The following is a 16,394-nucleotide window of genomic DNA, read 5'->3' as shown; positions in this document are numbered from 1 at the left end:
CACGTAGTTTAGAATTTTCTTCACAAGATGACATATGATGCTTGGAGTTTTCAACTTAACGAAAATACGAAGCAACTCTACGTATCCCATTTTGCTTAGGCGTTTTACAACCGCAAGTCAACGTATCCTCTGGAAGCCATACACAAGTAGATGGATTAAGAGAATCCAGAGGCTTAATGATAAAAAAAACTTAAGAAAGGTGCAAAGAGTATCATATGTACCAGAAACAGAGCGTTTTTCCGAAGAAGATATTAGACAAATAGGAATAAAACCTATTAAACCAATCTGGAACACAATAAGAGCCGGTGTACTTGCTTATAAAGTTGGTTGCATGTCCCTTTGGGATGATTGGGGAGAAAGGCATGCGGTAACTGTCTGTCATGTTGATAGGTGTGTAGTTATAGAAAGAAAGACGATTCCAAAGCACGGATATGAAGCTCTTCAACTGGGTTTAGGATACAAAAATGTCAACACTCAAACAAAGCCAAATATCGGTCGCTTTATTAAACTGGGAATTGGATCAAAAGATCATATAGCAGAATTTAAATGTTCTAGTGATTGTTTACTTCCAGAGGGCCATTACATGAGTGTTAGACACTTCACTCCTGGTCAATGGGTTTTCGTGTCTGGTTGGTCTAAACAGAAAGGATTTAAAGGGGCTATGCGCAGATGGCATTTCGGAGGCCAAAGTAAGAGTCATGGTACCGAATGTAAAGCACACAGTGCACCGGGCTCAATATCGCAAGGTAAATCTGTACATATAGTATGGAGAAATACTAAAATGGGTGGACATGTTGGACCTGACCCACGTTGTATGAATTGTAGAGTCTTCAGAATTGAATCTCATCGTAATTTAATATTTTTAAAGGGTACAGTTCCTGGTAATATTGGTGGAGTAATCAAAATAAAAGATGCAGTTGGGATTACAGCCAGAAAAAATAAAGGTTTACATATCCATTATCCAACATTCTTGCCGAAATCTAATCATCCATACCCGGTTACGCTACAAGAACCCACTAAGGAAAGGGATCCATTTTTGTGCCAAGAGGAACCTATGTATGAACATAAATCTCGTAAATGATGCACTTAAAAAACATCATGTCATTCGCACTTTTATATTTGTTAAGCTTCTATTGCCTCACCATAAACTGTGGCTTGATTAAGATGCGTTCTTCAGAGGTTCCATTTTTATTCCAAAGATCTCATTATTTTATATCACTAAATGCTTCAAATAAGTCATCATTCAGCGGACCAGGTGCAAAAGTTGCTGAACGAATAAAACAACAATTTGGTCTAAACAACGATTCTGAAGTACGTAAATTGAGAAAATCCCTAAAAAAGTATAGGATGCAAGAAGAAAGACGTTTATTAAAATCTAGAATAAATGTACTTAAATCCGAACATTGTGTTGTTCAGGGGAAAGGTAAAACTATCGGAAAATTATCTGAATGTAAAAACAAGAACAAACAGTCGGGAAAACTGCCAAATCCATTTATTCAACCTCTTGTGCAAAAACCATCTAGTAAGCACACACCAAATGCTGGACTAGGGATTCGCTTGGATATTGCTTCAGATGTATATTCTGGTGCGTCAATATTGAGAGATGAAGATCCATCTAGGAGAAAAATCGCTACCCTAGAGTTTATAGGTAGTTACATGCATACAGACTCACTACCATCTTTGCGCCTTCCAGAGATATGTTTAGTTGGAAGAAGTAATGTGGGCAAATCTACCTTCATAAATACTCTTATGGGTTATATAAAAAATAAGTCTAGAAGATGTGACATGGCTTATGTATCAAAAACTCCTGGTTATACGAAATCTATAAACATTTTTAAGGCAACGGATGCGAAAGGTATAGGCATACTGTCACTAGTAGATCTTCCCGGATATGGATTTGTCAAAATAAAAGACAAAGATACTATAAAGAATATGCAAGGTATACTAAGGGCATACATTAAGAGGCGAAATGAACTTAAGCTGATACTATTTCTGGTGGATGGTAGTATTGAACCACAAGATATGGACTATGAAATATCAGAAGCACTGAAAAGCATGAATAGACAACATTTGCTTATTTGTACGAAGATGGATAAGTTATCTATATCAAAAATCCCCGGGCAAATATTAGCCTTTAAGCAATTTTTTAACAATCCCCTACCTATTCCGTGTTCAAAATCGAGCGGAGCAAACCTAGGTACTGTGTGGAGACTCATATTTGATGCATGCAATGATAATTTTGATCTTTCAAAGCTAGAAATAACAGATAAATTTGGTGATATAACTCCGGATTATTCAACGTTTGTCAAAGCCCAGAGCACGATATCAATGAAAGATTTGAAAAAACTGGTTTTAAAGAACTATGATGTGCTTCCAGAAAGTGCAAAAACTGTGGACATAAGTACCCTAGACAGACAAGAACTGCTCGATCTCCTCAAACTCGCTGTGGAGAGGTCACATGCTATACTGAAAAGACCTCCAGACTTGATTGAGCTAAAAAAGAAACTAACAAAATAACAAATATGTACATGTATAGTGATAATCTAATTGAAATCAGGCGCTTCTGTCTCGTTTAATAACAACCTAATATTAAACGGTTTGAATGCCACACCATCAGCTTTATAAAATTTGTTTTGAAATTCTACCCACTGCAAACGTAAAGCGTGTAAATAACATTCCAGAGAGTCCATGCAAAGCATTACAAAAAATGTGACAAATGAAAAAAAGATAGATTGTACAAATAGTCTTGGTACCAACAAAAATACACTGGTAGATCCAAAAGCACTAAATATGATTTGCTTAAAAAATACGAGGGACAATTGTTGGTGCGATAATGATAGGGCCCAAAGTCTAAGATAAGAAGCCGTATTGCTTATAGTTCCGAGCGAAAATTCTATTGTTTCAATAAATTGATGAATAAATAAATCACCAGCTTTTACTTTATGAGGGTGTTGAACGTGTGACTCCAAATTTAAAGTTGAATCATCTTCCCTCTGTATGGTAACAGAAAACTGGTCATGGCTGGATTTGCTTTCAACCCTCTTAAATTTTACAGATGCCAATTCCGCATTGGACCTCTTTGTAGGATAATTCGGTATATTCTTTCTTGCAATCAAATTCAAGTCCTCATCGTCACCACAGTATACCATTTCATAGTCGCGTTTAGAATCATATGAAAAACTACTCCTTTCTTGATTGCGAGCTGATAAAAGAGTAATCAAAGGTTTTGGAATCAACATTAATGGAACAGCCAGTATTACCACAAAGATGAGTGCCTTCTGGACCTGTTCCTGGCCACTGTACATTACTGAACCCTTGTCTAATTTTTTCATCAGGCACATGTCAATAATAGTGGAAATTATGCTTGGTTTCGCGTGTCCTTCCACAGGGGTCATCCATTTATAAAATATTAAAAAATTCATGTAACCAACAAAGCTGCACATCATCGCCAGTTGCGGGATAAACTCAAAGAAAAAATCTAATTTGCTTGAAAAATAAACAGAATTGAGTCCCTTGAGAATTATTCCCATTGCCATCTGTAGGAATCCTACGATTACAGAAAACTTCATCTTAAACGAATGTAACATAGACTGTTCATTTGATGCACCAATCCAAGCTGAATCCAATCCGAAAAAGATCGGAAAGCTCGTCTTTGATGGAACCAATTCTTGAAAATAGGTTCCATCCCCATCAATAACTCGTGAACTAGAAGAATTTGGGGGAACGACCCAACCTGTGCCAAAAAAATTATTAGGTATGGACAAAAAGTCATTATATATGAACCCAGTGTAAGTTGCCATCATACCCATAAGAAAAATCATATACCTACCCTCAATTATCATACCAGCGATATCACTCGAAAACTTTCGCTTTAACTTATGATAATTGAAAATCAGGAATAAACCAAATATTGTGATGCAAAGCCCATGGGCTATATCACCAAACATTATGCCAAACAAAAATGGGAAGGTTATAACCGTAAACGGAGCTGGATTAACTTCCTTATATCTAGGAACACCATAAGTATCCACTACGTTTTGAAATGATTTAGATATAACATTTGTCTTATTATAGGTAGGAGGGATTTGTGATTTATCCTGGTCATGATGATCAGAGGTTGCCTTTATACCAGATTGGTTATCTATCAACAGTAGTGCATTAACACTGCCATGAACTTTTTCGGATAACAGATGCTGCCTTATTTTTTCTTCTTCCTCTGCTGGAAACCAACAATCAGCGCGCAAAGTAATATCGCTTCCCTCAAAATGATTCAATATATAGTACAAATATTTTTCCTTTCTGCAAAATAGACACCATTCCTCTATAACACTATTCCCATCTGGACGTATAACCTCCAATAAACACGCAATCTCATCTCTGAAATATTTTTTGTATGCCTCTAGCGCACGTTTCTTATCACGAATTATTTCTTCCAGTGATGAAAGACGTGTAATGGTTTCGGCAGATGTCTTCGACCAATTGAATAGCTTTGCTTGAAATCCATTGCACAATTTTTTTAGTTTATTAAATGTTACACTTGTACTTGATGATTGACAGTAAATTACAAATACTGTCTTGTTATCATCCGCGAGCAATTCTTCATCGTCAATCAGTTCTTTAGATAAGATGGCATCCTTTAGATCATCTGTATCATGAAAAATTGTAAATACATTTCCACGCATGGCCCTAAAAATAGCTCTAGAGAATGCCTCCTTCTCCTGGGAACTTATTAACCCTGCTAGATTTGTGAATGATAATGAGCGAGATGATTGTAAGCCTGAATCGTCTGGCGTCATACTAGCCATTTCAGTGTCATTCCGGTTCATATCTGTTAACAAATATTCTTTTGAATCGGATAAATCATCCGAATTACCCATTGGCAACGAAAGCGATGCACGTGGTATGTCCATACTGACCGGTCTGTCCAAAACCTGGGGGTTTAGCTGTTTTTTGGCCACTAGCATCACATAATATTCATTCAAGGCGTTATCACGTTCAGATCTAAGTAGTAAGTCATTCTCTTTAAACATTTGAAATTGATCGTACAACTTTATTAGTGATTCTTCCACCTGATCTAAACGATACATATGATCATAATGCAGAAAATTATCAATGTTGTGTTTTATTATCTTGGCGTTTGGAAGTTTTGCAATTTCTTCATACAGGACCCTGATCATACGTTCCATTTTATCTATGCGTTGGACATACTTTTTATATGGCCTATCCATTCTCTTTGCATTCATATCTACGTATTGTATGTTTGTGTGTCTGCTCAATAAATCAACACATCCTTTTGCTCTTTCGTGCGGTATGACCAAGGTACCATGTACCATGGTCTCAGATCTTAGTATACCCATGATAGAAAAGCTAAAATCCAAGTCCTTATATAGTAAGTAGAGTATAATATTGATGTGAAACCAAAATAAATCCTGGCATAATACAAAAAATGGTAAACAACATATATCGGTGATAACTCGAAAACACAAAGTACCTGAGTATCTAAAATATAAATAAAATGGCTGTCATTCTATACTACTCATATAGTATGCATTTTCCGACTGTAAAGTGGAAGTAGGACAGTGGTTGTGGTGATTTACAACCAGCTGCTGTGTGCACTAGGTAAAAATTGATGAAAATATGCCACTAAGTTATCCGAGATCCTTAAATTTTGTTATCAATTTAGAATTATGATGTTGTTATTATCTTATGGGTGGTAGCAAAAGAGTGGGTATAGAGTACACGCTGTTCAATGTGTTTATCGCGATACGGTTCGTAGAGCGACTGCTACAACTTTTCCATTCGTAAATATCTACGTTTGCTTGAAATCTGATTCATCCTCTACATGATCATCACGAGGCGTCCATATGGGATGTTGCCTTACCACGGCGCTGACTATATCCTCCATTTTTTTAATTTTATCGTCACATTTCTTTGTTTCCTTGATATAACTTATTCCATCCAGTAACCAATCATGGAATTCTTCCAAGCCTTCGATTGTTTTTATGTTTTCCTTCAATACCCGATCATAATCGTCATAATTGTTATACCGGAGACATAGTGCTAAAGTTTTGACGAATGAATCGGTCCCCCTCATAGTTGTAATTTGCTGAGCTGCTATTCTGTCTTTTAACGATCTTAAAAATTTCTCAGATATCGAGGGATGTTCGTCACTGACTCGAAACTTTTTTCCAGCAAGATTTATGTATTCATCAAGACGATGCATTAGGTACTTATTCAGGGCTCTCTTCTTCTGCAACTCCTCGAGTACAGTGTTTAAATCTTCTTCATCTCCCTAAAATAGCAATCTTAATATAATTGTGATTTACCATGTAACAGCGCAACAACCTTAAAATATTTTCTTCAGCAACGGACCTTCGAAATTTTGAAGCAACAAGTGCGACTTCATCTGCGATTTTTTTTAACCTTTCAACAGATTTAGAGTCATTATCTGCTTTATAAGCCTCAAAAGTCTTTACCAAAACTTCTTCTAGCATATTTTCTTCACATAGCAGATCCTTAATTGGTTCTAAGGTAACCTCGTTTATCTCCATAACGTTCGTTTCTTTTGATCCACCATTCGATATATCACAAATACTATAATCTTGTGGTTTTACATCACTTGAAGGCTGTTTTCCTCTATTAAATTCCAATTTCTCTATAAACGTTCGTAGCTCAGCAATCTTGATTATAAGTTCCCTGTCCAAGAGAAACTCTCCCGTTAGTCTAACTGCATTTGGAAGCTTTAACTCCTCATTAGGTATTGGTTTCCTGAAAAAAGAGTCGTTGTGGAGTCGTATTATTCTATATCTGTTTGATGCGGACTGATCTAATGGACGAAATGTTGATACCAAGTTAATAGAAGATAGAATTAATATCTCTAAGATTAACATAATGTTATGTCAGATAACTACTCGTTGTTACATCATGGAAAGTTCCTATTCACCGGATGATAAACGATGGATTAAGAGGCAGATGCGGAAGACAGCATACACTCTACACATCCAGATATACAAAGGAATATTGATAAATCTATATAGTAAAGAGGATGATGGCAAAGAATCAAAGGATGATAGAGACCATGGAACTCTTGGTTCATATTTAATGTTGTAGTGGGTCTTTGTAAAAACCACTAGAGCAAATTTTTGCGTATAACCTAATAATTATTCTACCTAGATGAAATGAAGAATAATAAATTATTAAATGTAAAAATTGGGAAACGGATTGTCGTAGGAACATATGCTTTTCCTCTAAACCCAGCAGTTAGTTACTGACGTGGCGCTTCACATATATATCATCTATCGGCAGTTATATAACATTAATTTAGGAAAAAAAGAGATATGGTTCCATGACTCATAGGTGGGTCTGTCTCCTTAGATCTCCTGACGATGAAAATATGACTCATTACATTAAAAAGGTCCAATTCGATCTGGATCCATCATTTCTAAACCCCAAGAGAGGTAGATTTATTCATGATAGATTTACATTTGTTTGTGCAGTATTCACTGCTATGCCTTACGAGGTAACTGAAGTTGGTTGGGGAGAATTTTATATCGGAGTCAAGATTGTTTTTGTTGATGATACTCTGGAGCCTGTGCAATTGCAACATCTATTAAGGGTATAGCCAGTATATGTGATATTCATACCATGTGTTAGCTGAATCCTACGGATGGAAGTAATGTAATAACTACTGCTGTAAACGAAACATTTGACGAAATTATTTTTAACGAACCGAATGAATGGTTCTATGAGAAGCTTATAAAAAGTTCACGTGATAAGCTCTTACCTAACAAATATAAAGAATACTGTAAGTCTTCTGAATTGTCCATACTCTTGTGTAGTTTGGAACATCGAACATAAGGAAAAGGAGACGATGTGCCGTTATATATGCAGTCAATCATACTTTCAGGTAATATATTGCACTTATAAAGTTATATTCATCCTTTAGAATGAAACCTACCGACTGTTGGCTGAGGCGTCCGAACTTATCAAACAAGTTTGCAATATACGATACAATCCTAAACATATTTTAGATACAATATTTACAAGAACAGTCACAACTTGGTCAAACCAAGTCACCCGCTCTTGCTATTAAGGATAAAATGTTTAATAGTTAGTCTATATATACCACTAATAAAATGTTTTAGAGTTTGTAAACACCATGGTAATGCCACAACCTAACCAAGGAGTAATGCAGGCACCAATTCAAAAGGAACACGGATTCATGGATTTACAACAAAAACAACTTACAATTCCTGGAATTCCACCTTTAATGGAGCCAAAACTAGATTTTTCTGAGCAAAAAGGTCAGAACATGACTATGGCACCAATCACTCCACACGATAGAGACATCTCATTCTCTGACAGATCGCAGCACCCTCCAAAATAATGTGTACAATGCAAAAGGATTATAATTCAAAATTTTTATTTATAGATTTCCATTTCGTATAATGTTCATGGAGAAAAGGCAGTGGTGAATTGCGCACGTGAAATCTGTTCAGCAAACTTAGATTGTTGAGTGCAATATTATTTGTATACAATTCGTATAATCTGATGTAATTTGACATATTAAAGTCAAATTCTGCGATATTTGAGTAATATTTTAGCATAAAGATAGCGTTATCCAACATATTTTTCGGTATGTGATCGGTCGAATATTCACATGTTCCCACACATTGTGAATATTTAAGAAAATCCGACTGCGTTCGTTCATGAGTCTGTCTTTGTGAGTATACATCATCACTATCAATAAATTTTAAATCGAGATATTTATTCAAGTATAAGCATACAAGAGTTCTAAATAAGCCAACATCGGGGAACAGAGTAATCAACGCGCCATTAATTTTTAATCCATCCGCAAAATGTGAATCAGAAATGATGATGTGTAATTTTGTGTTGGAAAGCAGTGTAAAATCTGTACAATCCAACATCCGGGAACAATAGGTAGGCATGTAAATTTTGAGTTTTGGATAAACATCTCTTTTTCCTGAAATTTTAAGTATCACAGAATCATATGGATTATCTCCCGTGTAAAGATGCCTTATAGAAATTTCTGCATACCCGAAATAATTCACCTCAAAGCAAAGACATAACAGTGAGTTTTCCACAGTTAAATCTATACGACCGCTCGGTAATATAGCACCAATAAGTTGATGTTCGCTAAAAAAACTGTTGCAATCAAGCAATGAATCTGTAAAAGTTTCAATAAAATTTGTACCAGTTTTATAGATCAACCGTATCAAAGGAGAATATTCATATATAACTGGATCAAATGTCCAAACACCGTCATTGTCTACAAACTCCAGCTTGTATCCGCTATCCTTTAAAAGCATCTGTATAGACTTAGAAGTAAAATTAAGAGCATATAAAATGTATTCATATGTTTCTATTTCCGATTGCATACAAATACATACACAAAGACCCTTGGCACCAAACCGACCAACCCTACCCGATCTATGCAAAAACACCTCTTTTGACATTGCCATATCCATATTTATAACTAAATCAACACCAGAAAAACAAATGCCTCGACACATAATATCGGTACATATTATAACAACCTTATCCATGTGAAAAACATCGTTCAACATAGTCATTCGTTCCTTATGCGATAACCTAGAACTACTTACATAACACTGGAATCCAAATGCTTGCAACATCCTATAGCTTTGAATTCTAGAATGGCTTTGGTTACAGAATATTATACATTTTTTGTATGGTACATACGATAGTATAGATAATATACATTTTAATTTCAATCCAACTTGCATTACAATAGTTGGTGCGTCAAGTATTTTCGCCAAGTAAAATGTGACTCCTTGCAGCACAGGCGTTCTAATATCCTCATTCTCAATATGTTTTGTATGTTTTACTATATCTGATAGTTCACATATGTCGTTATCAATGTAACACATGTTACTAGTAGGGACGTTTTCAAACATTGATTGTGAACTAAGTGAAAGATTTATTCTGTTCACATGACTTGCTGATACTATTATCCTCGAAAACTTACGTTCATACTTAGAAATCCAATAAATTAAATCATCAAACGATGAAATGGATCTAGATAGCAATCTATACGAATATTCAAAACCAGGTGCCATGGAAGACAATAAAGAAAATACTGTATCCAAAGTTGGAGCCATATTAATAAAGGTACTTTTAAACTTATCATCAATACTAAATACCATATTCTCGAGTATGTTTAATTGTGGTTTGATGAAAGTAGCTGACACCGCAATAACTTGTACAAATGGATTTATCAACTTGTCGCAAATTTGTTTGGTCTGAATAAAGAAATGGTCATCCAGGAGTAAGTCTGCTTCATCCAATACAAACGTGTGGATTTTAAATATGGGTTTTTCCTTGACGTATGAATGCTTGTAGTATCCATTATTCAATTTGTACTGCTTAAGTATGGTCTTTAATCTCCCGGGTGTTGCAATGATTACGTTAGGTTGAAGATCTTTGATGTTCTTTATATCACCTAAAAGATCTATTCCACCTGTATTCAAACTAATTTTTATAGATTTAAGTGGAGTTGATAACAAGGTAAGAAAATGATATATCTGCAAGGCTAGTTCTCTGGTAGGTACCAAGATAACCACTTCTCCACAATATATGTAACAATTATCCGAAGGAAATCTTGAACAAAAAGGGAGAAAATCTCTGTTATCGTAAAGATCAGAATTAGTAGATGAGATTATTTTATTCAATGCGAAGATGCAAAAGGAAACCGTCTTACCAGTTCCGGATTTAGATTGGAGTATTACTCCTGAATATAATTATAACTAGTCGCATAACTCTACCTTGTGAATTGCCTGCAGCTCTTATAAACTTTGATTGTGCGGATGAAGAAGTTGTGATGCCTAACTTTGACAAAACATCAATAAGTGATGCGTGTATGTTCAAGCTGGAGAAGGATTCACTTGAGTAGGAAGACATTCTAACTTAGCGAATGAAATTAAACAGTATAGTTGAAGTTAATAAACGCGAAATAGGCATCTACTAAATTATTGTATTTCAACGTACCGGGTATCCGAAGAATTTATTACCTCGTAGAGTACACCGATATTCATGATTAGGTTCATTTCACGTGCACCTAAAGTTGCTTTTCATTGTTATAGATGATTTTGCAATCATTGTTCTACCATGAAGTAGGAAACTGCTGAAATGAATCCCAAGGTAATGATAAATACATGATGAGTGAGTAATATAAGGAAAAGTAACCAAATGGTTGTCCATATTAGAAGTTGATATAGACAAGTTATTGCTAAATTTGTTACTTTAAAACAAAGTGCGATTTCAATTAAGATATGTCATTAAGTGATATAAAAGATAATATATATACACATTCCGAATGGAAGGGTATGAAATAGAAGACTACATGACTAAAATACGTGTAACTCGTCCAAAAATGACTGGTCTACCATTTTAGTGGTATACACCATACCGCAAGCGGTCCCTGCTCACGGCACATCATATAATATTAATACCTTGATTTTTCTGGTCAGGTTAATCACCTTGTATTCGAATCGTATGTGAATAGACCTACATGAACGCCTCGGTCTGTGCTAGTAGTAAGTCGTCCTCGACTTCTGCTGAATATCGCAAATCTAATGAGTATTCAATAGTTCATGATATATTGTGTACCGTATCGTATTTTATAAATATATTCATGTTCTTTACTTATGCATTCGTGGTGACTAAGTTCTGCAAGGATTCATTAAAATATTTTAATGATAAGGGCTATCTCGACGTTCCAGATATATCAAATAGGTATCTATCTCTGGCAATTTCTATACTAGTCTCATATACATGGTCAAGGTTTTATTCTTCCTCGTTTGATGGAGATGCTTTTAGCCATGTTCTCTACTACAGATACAGGATAATTAACATTCGTAAGTCCCACCCGTTAAGTACTCATGTAATAGGTGAACTGATCTGTCGTGTCGCTGGAACAATGGCTGCAGGCGCTCTTTTCGGGTATCTGTACTATATTGTGCTAGAAATAGGTTGCTCAAATATGGATAAATCGTACGAAATACTAAAGAAAATGGCGAACGAGTCAAGCGGTATAAAAACTTTGATGGATGTATTTGTATTTCCAGCCCTAAAAAATAACACCAAAGATACCATAGTAAAAGATTATCTCTCTAGGTTCCTACAAATATCGGCCCTGAAATACGAAAAAAACTACTTTATCTTGCTGGAAAAATATGTAGGACTTCTGGTTGATCATTTTCTTGTAGAATTTATATTTTGTTTTTCTGCTTACATTTTCCTTTCCCTATTTTTAAGTGCTGCAAAATCACCCTCCGGATACCGCATTCTATGTGTATTGGACAGAAGATGCTACATTTTCTTGAGTACACTACTACTAGAGCATGTCAACGGTAAATTTGTGTAACTCATTAATCTGTATGTAGGTGAATCTGCACTTGACGGGGCGAAATCCATGTTCCTTTACTTTGAAGATTTTGATAGATTAAAACTTATTGCAAGGTTGCTTGGAAATATACTAGCAGCACTGTTGGTCCCTTACATATTCCCTCTTCCCAAAATTATGAGCTTGTACGAATACAGAGACATCTATGTTAACACAACAAACTCCTCAAGTACCAACATTGGCACTGCAGAATACCCCTACCTTAAGGTAATTAAATCGCAGAGCATTGTTACAAACCAAATACGTTACGGAAAATGGCCTAACACGAAGCTTGGTGGGCTCATGTCAAGAATAGAGACATTCCTCAGTCATAAGAAGAGGCATTGACCAACTAGAAGGAACACGCTCTACCCATAGGCCGAAATTTAGATCTAGAAGATATCTCGCTCTGTGAGACAGACATCAATATTTTGACTATAATAGCTGGTTACACTCATTCATGTCAATTCTTATATAAGTTCCAAGAAATGACATAACCACCGTGTTATGGGAATCAGTGCTTAACATTTGTAAGAATCGCGAAAAAGTAGGGCAACTTATTGTGCTCCGTATACCACCTCCCTACTCGATCTTGTCAAACGTGATAAATTTCCGGAGATTTGTAATACCAGATTAGATCTATAGTACGTAACTTTTATTATTATTTCCTTGTTTGCGTATCGTACTCATCTCTGATCGTTTTATCCACTTGATTCCATTTTTCATAAAACCAAACCCTTAAAATGGATGACATAGAAGAATATGTAGATGCCAATGAGGTGGATAATTACATGGCTAAGTCATTTAAATTTTCTAGCTTTTGTAAGGAATATTGGCTTGCGATAGCCACGGCCGTCACTGCAGCTCTTGCCTTAGTGCAATCTTCTATATTCAAATTGAACTTAGAAGGAGGTGCTGCAGTATTAATGTTACCTGCTGACATGTTTTTGCGTCATGTACGCGGGTTTATGGTTCTGTTCGTAATTTTTTCCGCTGCTTCTAGGGCCTCGTTATTCGCAGAAAGTAAGGGTAATCCTGTGAAGAGAAAAGTCATTCTAAGTTATTTCGTTTCCGGTCTACTCACACTATTGGTCGGATTCTTGTTTGGCTATCTGCTAATTCCGGCCAAGGGAGACGATCTTCCTTCACAGTACTTTGTTAAATTCCTGGATCCCAAGTATACTCCAGGAATAAACTTTGTCAAGTTCCTTCGAGGGCTGGCAGTTCATGACATTCCTGGAAATGTCTTGACGACGAGGTTTGATGTATATAACCAGTTTGGTAGAGATCAGGTCAAGGATGGTCTTGGTGACGGTTATAATGGCCCAGGCTTCATAGTGTTTGGGCTACTTATTGCTGCATCCACCTATTTCTTGGGTAAAGATGGAGAAATCGTACGTAATATCGTACACCTAGTGCATAAGTGTTTGCTTGGCGTCTACTGGATGTTGTTATGCTACAGTCCAATCGCTATTTATTTCTCTGGAATTGTGACATTTGACACCCTCTCCAAGGATGGAACATTTGGCTATTTGTGTCTGAGATATCTATTGTTATTTTTTATTGGTCTCCTGGTTGCATTGGTAAGAATATTTATTGTATTACCATTGTTACACTTTGTCAGGTGTGGTAGTTTTGGGTTTGATGTAATATTGAAGGTAGCTGGGCTCCTACCTACTGCATTCATGGGTGGTTCATCCGTGAGAATGGTCGAAAAGACCAAGTACTATTTGAAGAGCAAAAGGTTCAACAGCGAAATTGTAGATTCATATTTACCATTCTGCACGGTTGCAAATGGTGAGTGCGTTGGTGCTGGATTCGCTTTAACGGCCATATTTGCTCTAAAACTTTTCGGTAATGATATCGACTGGTCGGTTTTTCTCAAAATTGTCATAACTGGCCTGCTTTACGAATTCGCCATTACCGAGTATATTCAATGTCATCTTTTCGCTGTTATCTTCTTCCTCAACACTTCGATGATCACCGCGGATTTTATCGTCCCAATAATTTTGGCTGATTGGCTATATGATAGACTTGGTATTGTCGCGAACACTATCTCAGATGCGCTAACAATAGACTATATCGAGAGTATTCACACCTCTGGAAGAACTAGCGTACAAAATGTATAGGTTCTTGGGAATTAGCGCGAACACTATCTCAGATGCGCTAACAATAGACTATATCGAGAGTATTCACACCTCTGGAAGAACTAGCGTACAAAATGTATAGGTTCTTGGGAATTAGCGCGAACACATTCAACGAATCGTGCTTATCTGACAAATTTTGATTTTTTAAAATTTATGTATAAGGTTATTGTTATTATGTTTATCCTATTTTATGTCGTCCAGTGGATCCGTAGAATCTGGTTCGTTAGACGTCGTGCTTGGTGGATCCAGCGATACTTTCACAACAACCCCGTCTATTTCTCCCTGTTAGTTGTATAACATAAGTATTATGTTGCCTCTACCTTGTCTAGATGCGATATCGCCTCGTTGGCGCTGTCTGAACTTTCAAACGATACTAGTGCACGACGGCTTTGGCCCTCTTCCTGTAAATTCACCATTAAATAAACTAACATTCTATTACCATTTGATAATCTTCTATTTTTAAATTCCGTATCTTGCCAAAATTACCAAAAATCTCCAATATGTGTTCAGAGGTCATGTTGGAGGTTAGAGGTGAAACATTAACGGTATTATTTAGAAGAGCTCCTGCTTCTTCCATGGGATAGATTAAAGGAACATAAATTTATATAGGCGGGATAACTATGATCATTTACCTTAAAATGCAATGGACGCACCATAATAGAGGTAACGAAATATATTGGTACCATAGCCATATTTACCAGAGTTTTGCACAAAATGTTGTTCACAGTCGTTAGATTTTTACAGAGTTATTGTTATAGCCAAATTAGTAATATTTAATAAATAATTGCTCTAGTTTCGTGAAATGTGTACATCTTCGAAACTAAATCATTTTTATCAACTCGGAATTGTTTAGCTAATATGTGTACCGGCAGCTAATCTATTTAGGATAGCCATCATACCTGTGAAAATCTTAAATATTCTAATAGATATTTTTGTTATTCCACTATAGAATGGGTCTATGAAAATAGACGAATCAAATGAGAGTAGCCTGTCAGATTCAGGTTAAATGTCACTGCACTGTTAATATTTCGAAACCATGACTGCGAAGACCGTCATGGGAAATAACACCATTTGGTGTATATTTACATCTTTTGTATTGATACCCAATCTTCCATGAGGCCCTTAATTTGTTTATATTCTTACTGTAATGACTAGTTATATGTCATATATGCATACATTTAACTAATTTTACTCCATTTTTTGATTCACCGTTACCTCTATGTATGTTCGAGGGGTCCTAACCTATCAGCATTCTTTCGTAGCACGCTAGAGTTTTCCTCATAATATAATTCATAGATCATATGACACGTCAATTTGTGATTCCTATCTCCTCGGGTGAATGTTTCTTGATTGTAATTTCCCAGGAACCCTCATACATTTTCGTCCGTGTTTTCCAGTTCTCTTCCTCAGAATAATCTTATATGATGAGATGTGCAGTTAAATACAATGTTGAGTGCCCTATCCTGCATGTAAACAGCGAGCTTTATTGCTGTTGTCAAGTGCTCCAGATAGTTGTCATAGACTTTAGCAACTAAATTATTAAATTATTATATACTCCTTGGATACAAAGTAATTGTAGCAGTAATTATCATTCCTATATGCACTAAAAACCCATGGGAATCCTCTCTAATTAACAAGTAAGATTGTTTAAAATGAGTTATGTTACAAAAAGTATCATTAAATAGTAAATATTTAACCATAATAATCAGAGATATTCTACTATAAACGGTTCAAATAAAACATTCGAGTTGTAGTGACCAACAATTACGACAACAAATTACCTACCCCGTACGTACCGGATTGTTATATGTGCGTTATTAATT

General features: G+C 35.9%; 9 protein-coding genes across 9 annotated transcripts, besides 2 other annotated features; 5 read left to right on the top strand and 4 right to left on the bottom strand.

Annotated features, from left to right (window-relative positions):
• Positions 1-37: 37 nt before the first annotated feature.
• On the top strand, positions 38-1,081 carry BEWA_009890 (50S ribosomal protein L3, putative; the record flags this gene model as incomplete). Its single annotated transcript, XM_004831184.1, has 1 exon — positions 38-1,081. The coding sequence occupies one exon, from the start codon at positions 38-40 to the stop codon at positions 1,079-1,081; it is 1,044 nt and encodes a 347-aa protein (XP_004831241.1).
• Positions 1,082-1,164: 83 nt separating this feature from the next.
• Positions 1,165-2,517, top strand: BEWA_009880 (hypothetical protein; the record flags this gene model as incomplete). The annotated part of the gene is made up of 1 exon (XM_004831183.1): positions 1,165-2,517. The coding sequence occupies one exon, from the start codon at positions 1,165-1,167 to the stop codon at positions 2,515-2,517; it is 1,353 nt and encodes a 450-aa protein (XP_004831240.1).
• Positions 2,518-2,543: 26 nt separating this feature from the next.
• BEWA_009870 (vacuolar ATP synthase subunit A, putative) lies at positions 2,544-5,357 on the bottom strand (the record flags this gene model as incomplete). The annotated part of the gene is made up of 1 exon (XM_004831182.1): positions 2,544-5,357. One exon carries the CDS (start codon positions 5,355-5,357, stop codon positions 2,544-2,546), a length of 2,814 nt encoding a protein of 937 aa, XP_004831239.1.
• Positions 3,398-3,419: a sequence feature (AT_rich).
• A 452-nt stretch (positions 5,358-5,809) lies between the features above and the next one.
• Positions 5,810-6,968, bottom strand: BEWA_009860 (hypothetical protein; the record flags this gene model as incomplete). The annotated part of the gene is made up of 2 exons (XM_004831181.1): positions 6,327-6,968; positions 5,810-6,292 (listed from the first exon to the last, which is right to left on the bottom strand). Exons 1-2 carry the CDS (start codon positions 6,888-6,890, stop codon positions 5,810-5,812), a joined length of 1,047 nt encoding a protein of 348 aa, XP_004831238.1. The 5' UTR covers positions 6,891-6,968.
• Positions 6,969-7,178: 210 nt separating this feature from the next.
• On the top strand, positions 7,179-8,386 carry BEWA_009850 (YEATS family domain-containing protein; the record flags this gene model as incomplete). Its single annotated transcript, XM_004831180.1, has 8 exons — positions 7,179-7,259; positions 7,325-7,457; positions 7,497-7,615; positions 7,654-7,804; positions 7,839-7,906; positions 7,946-7,993; positions 8,031-8,109; positions 8,145-8,386. The coding sequence occupies 8 exons, from the start codon at positions 7,179-7,181 to the stop codon at positions 8,384-8,386; spliced, it is 921 nt and encodes a 306-aa protein (XP_004831237.1).
• Positions 8,387-8,405: 19 nt separating this feature from the next.
• On the bottom strand, positions 8,406-11,389 carry BEWA_009840 (DEAD box ATP-dependent RNA helicase family member protein; the record flags this gene model as incomplete). The annotated part of the gene is made up of 3 exons (XM_004831179.1): positions 10,806-11,389; positions 9,411-10,771; positions 8,406-9,329 (listed from the first exon to the last, which is right to left on the bottom strand). Exons 1-3 carry the CDS (start codon positions 10,939-10,941, stop codon positions 8,406-8,408), a joined length of 2,421 nt encoding a protein of 806 aa, XP_004831236.1. The 5' UTR covers positions 10,942-11,389.
• A 162-nt stretch (positions 11,390-11,551) lies between these two features.
• BEWA_009830 (hypothetical protein) lies at positions 11,552-12,772 on the top strand (the record flags this gene model as incomplete). Its single annotated transcript, XM_004831178.1, has 2 exons — positions 11,552-12,392; positions 12,426-12,772. The coding sequence occupies 2 exons, from the start codon at positions 11,552-11,554 to the stop codon at positions 12,770-12,772; spliced, it is 1,188 nt and encodes a 395-aa protein (XP_004831235.1).
• A 395-nt stretch (positions 12,773-13,167) lies between these two features.
• BEWA_009820 (hypothetical protein) lies at positions 13,168-14,553 on the top strand (the record flags this gene model as incomplete). The annotated part of the gene is made up of 1 exon (XM_004831177.1): positions 13,168-14,553. The coding sequence occupies one exon, from the start codon at positions 13,168-13,170 to the stop codon at positions 14,551-14,553; it is 1,386 nt and encodes a 461-aa protein (XP_004831234.1).
• A 189-nt stretch (positions 14,554-14,742) lies between these two features.
• On the bottom strand, positions 14,743-16,303 carry BEWA_009810 (RNA recognition motif domain-containing protein). Its single transcript, XM_004831176.1, has 3 exons — positions 15,011-16,303; positions 14,892-14,972; positions 14,743-14,853 (listed from the first exon to the last, which is right to left on the bottom strand). Exons 1-3 carry the CDS (start codon positions 15,146-15,148, stop codon positions 14,755-14,757), a joined length of 318 nt encoding a protein of 105 aa, XP_004831233.1. The 5' UTR covers positions 15,149-16,303; the 3' UTR covers positions 14,743-14,754.
• Positions 16,104-16,125: a sequence feature (AT_rich).
• Positions 16,304-16,394: the final 91 nt, after the last annotated feature.

Source organism: Theileria equi, chromosome 3, assembly GCF_000342415.1.
Source record: "Theileria equi strain WA chromosome 3, complete sequence".
Classification (NCBI taxonomy): Eukaryota; Apicomplexa; class Aconoidasida; order Piroplasmida; family Theileriidae; genus Theileria; species Theileria equi.
Note: the sequence above shows the minus strand (reverse complement) of the source record. Positions and strands in the feature narration are given on the sequence as shown.

Coding starts and splice junctions, on each gene's coding strand:
- BEWA_009810 (XM_004831176.1), bottom strand. CDS start 15,148: ATGGAAGAAGCAGGAGCTCTTCTAAATAATACCGTTAATGTTTCACCT. Junction 14,973..15,010: donor AAATAGAAGATTATCAAATG/GTAATAGAATGT, acceptor GTGAATTTACAG/GAAGAGGGCCAAAGCCGTCG. Junction 14,854..14,891: donor CGATATCGCATCTAGACAAG/GTAGAGGCAACA, acceptor TACAACTAACAG/GGAGAAATAGACGGGGTTGT.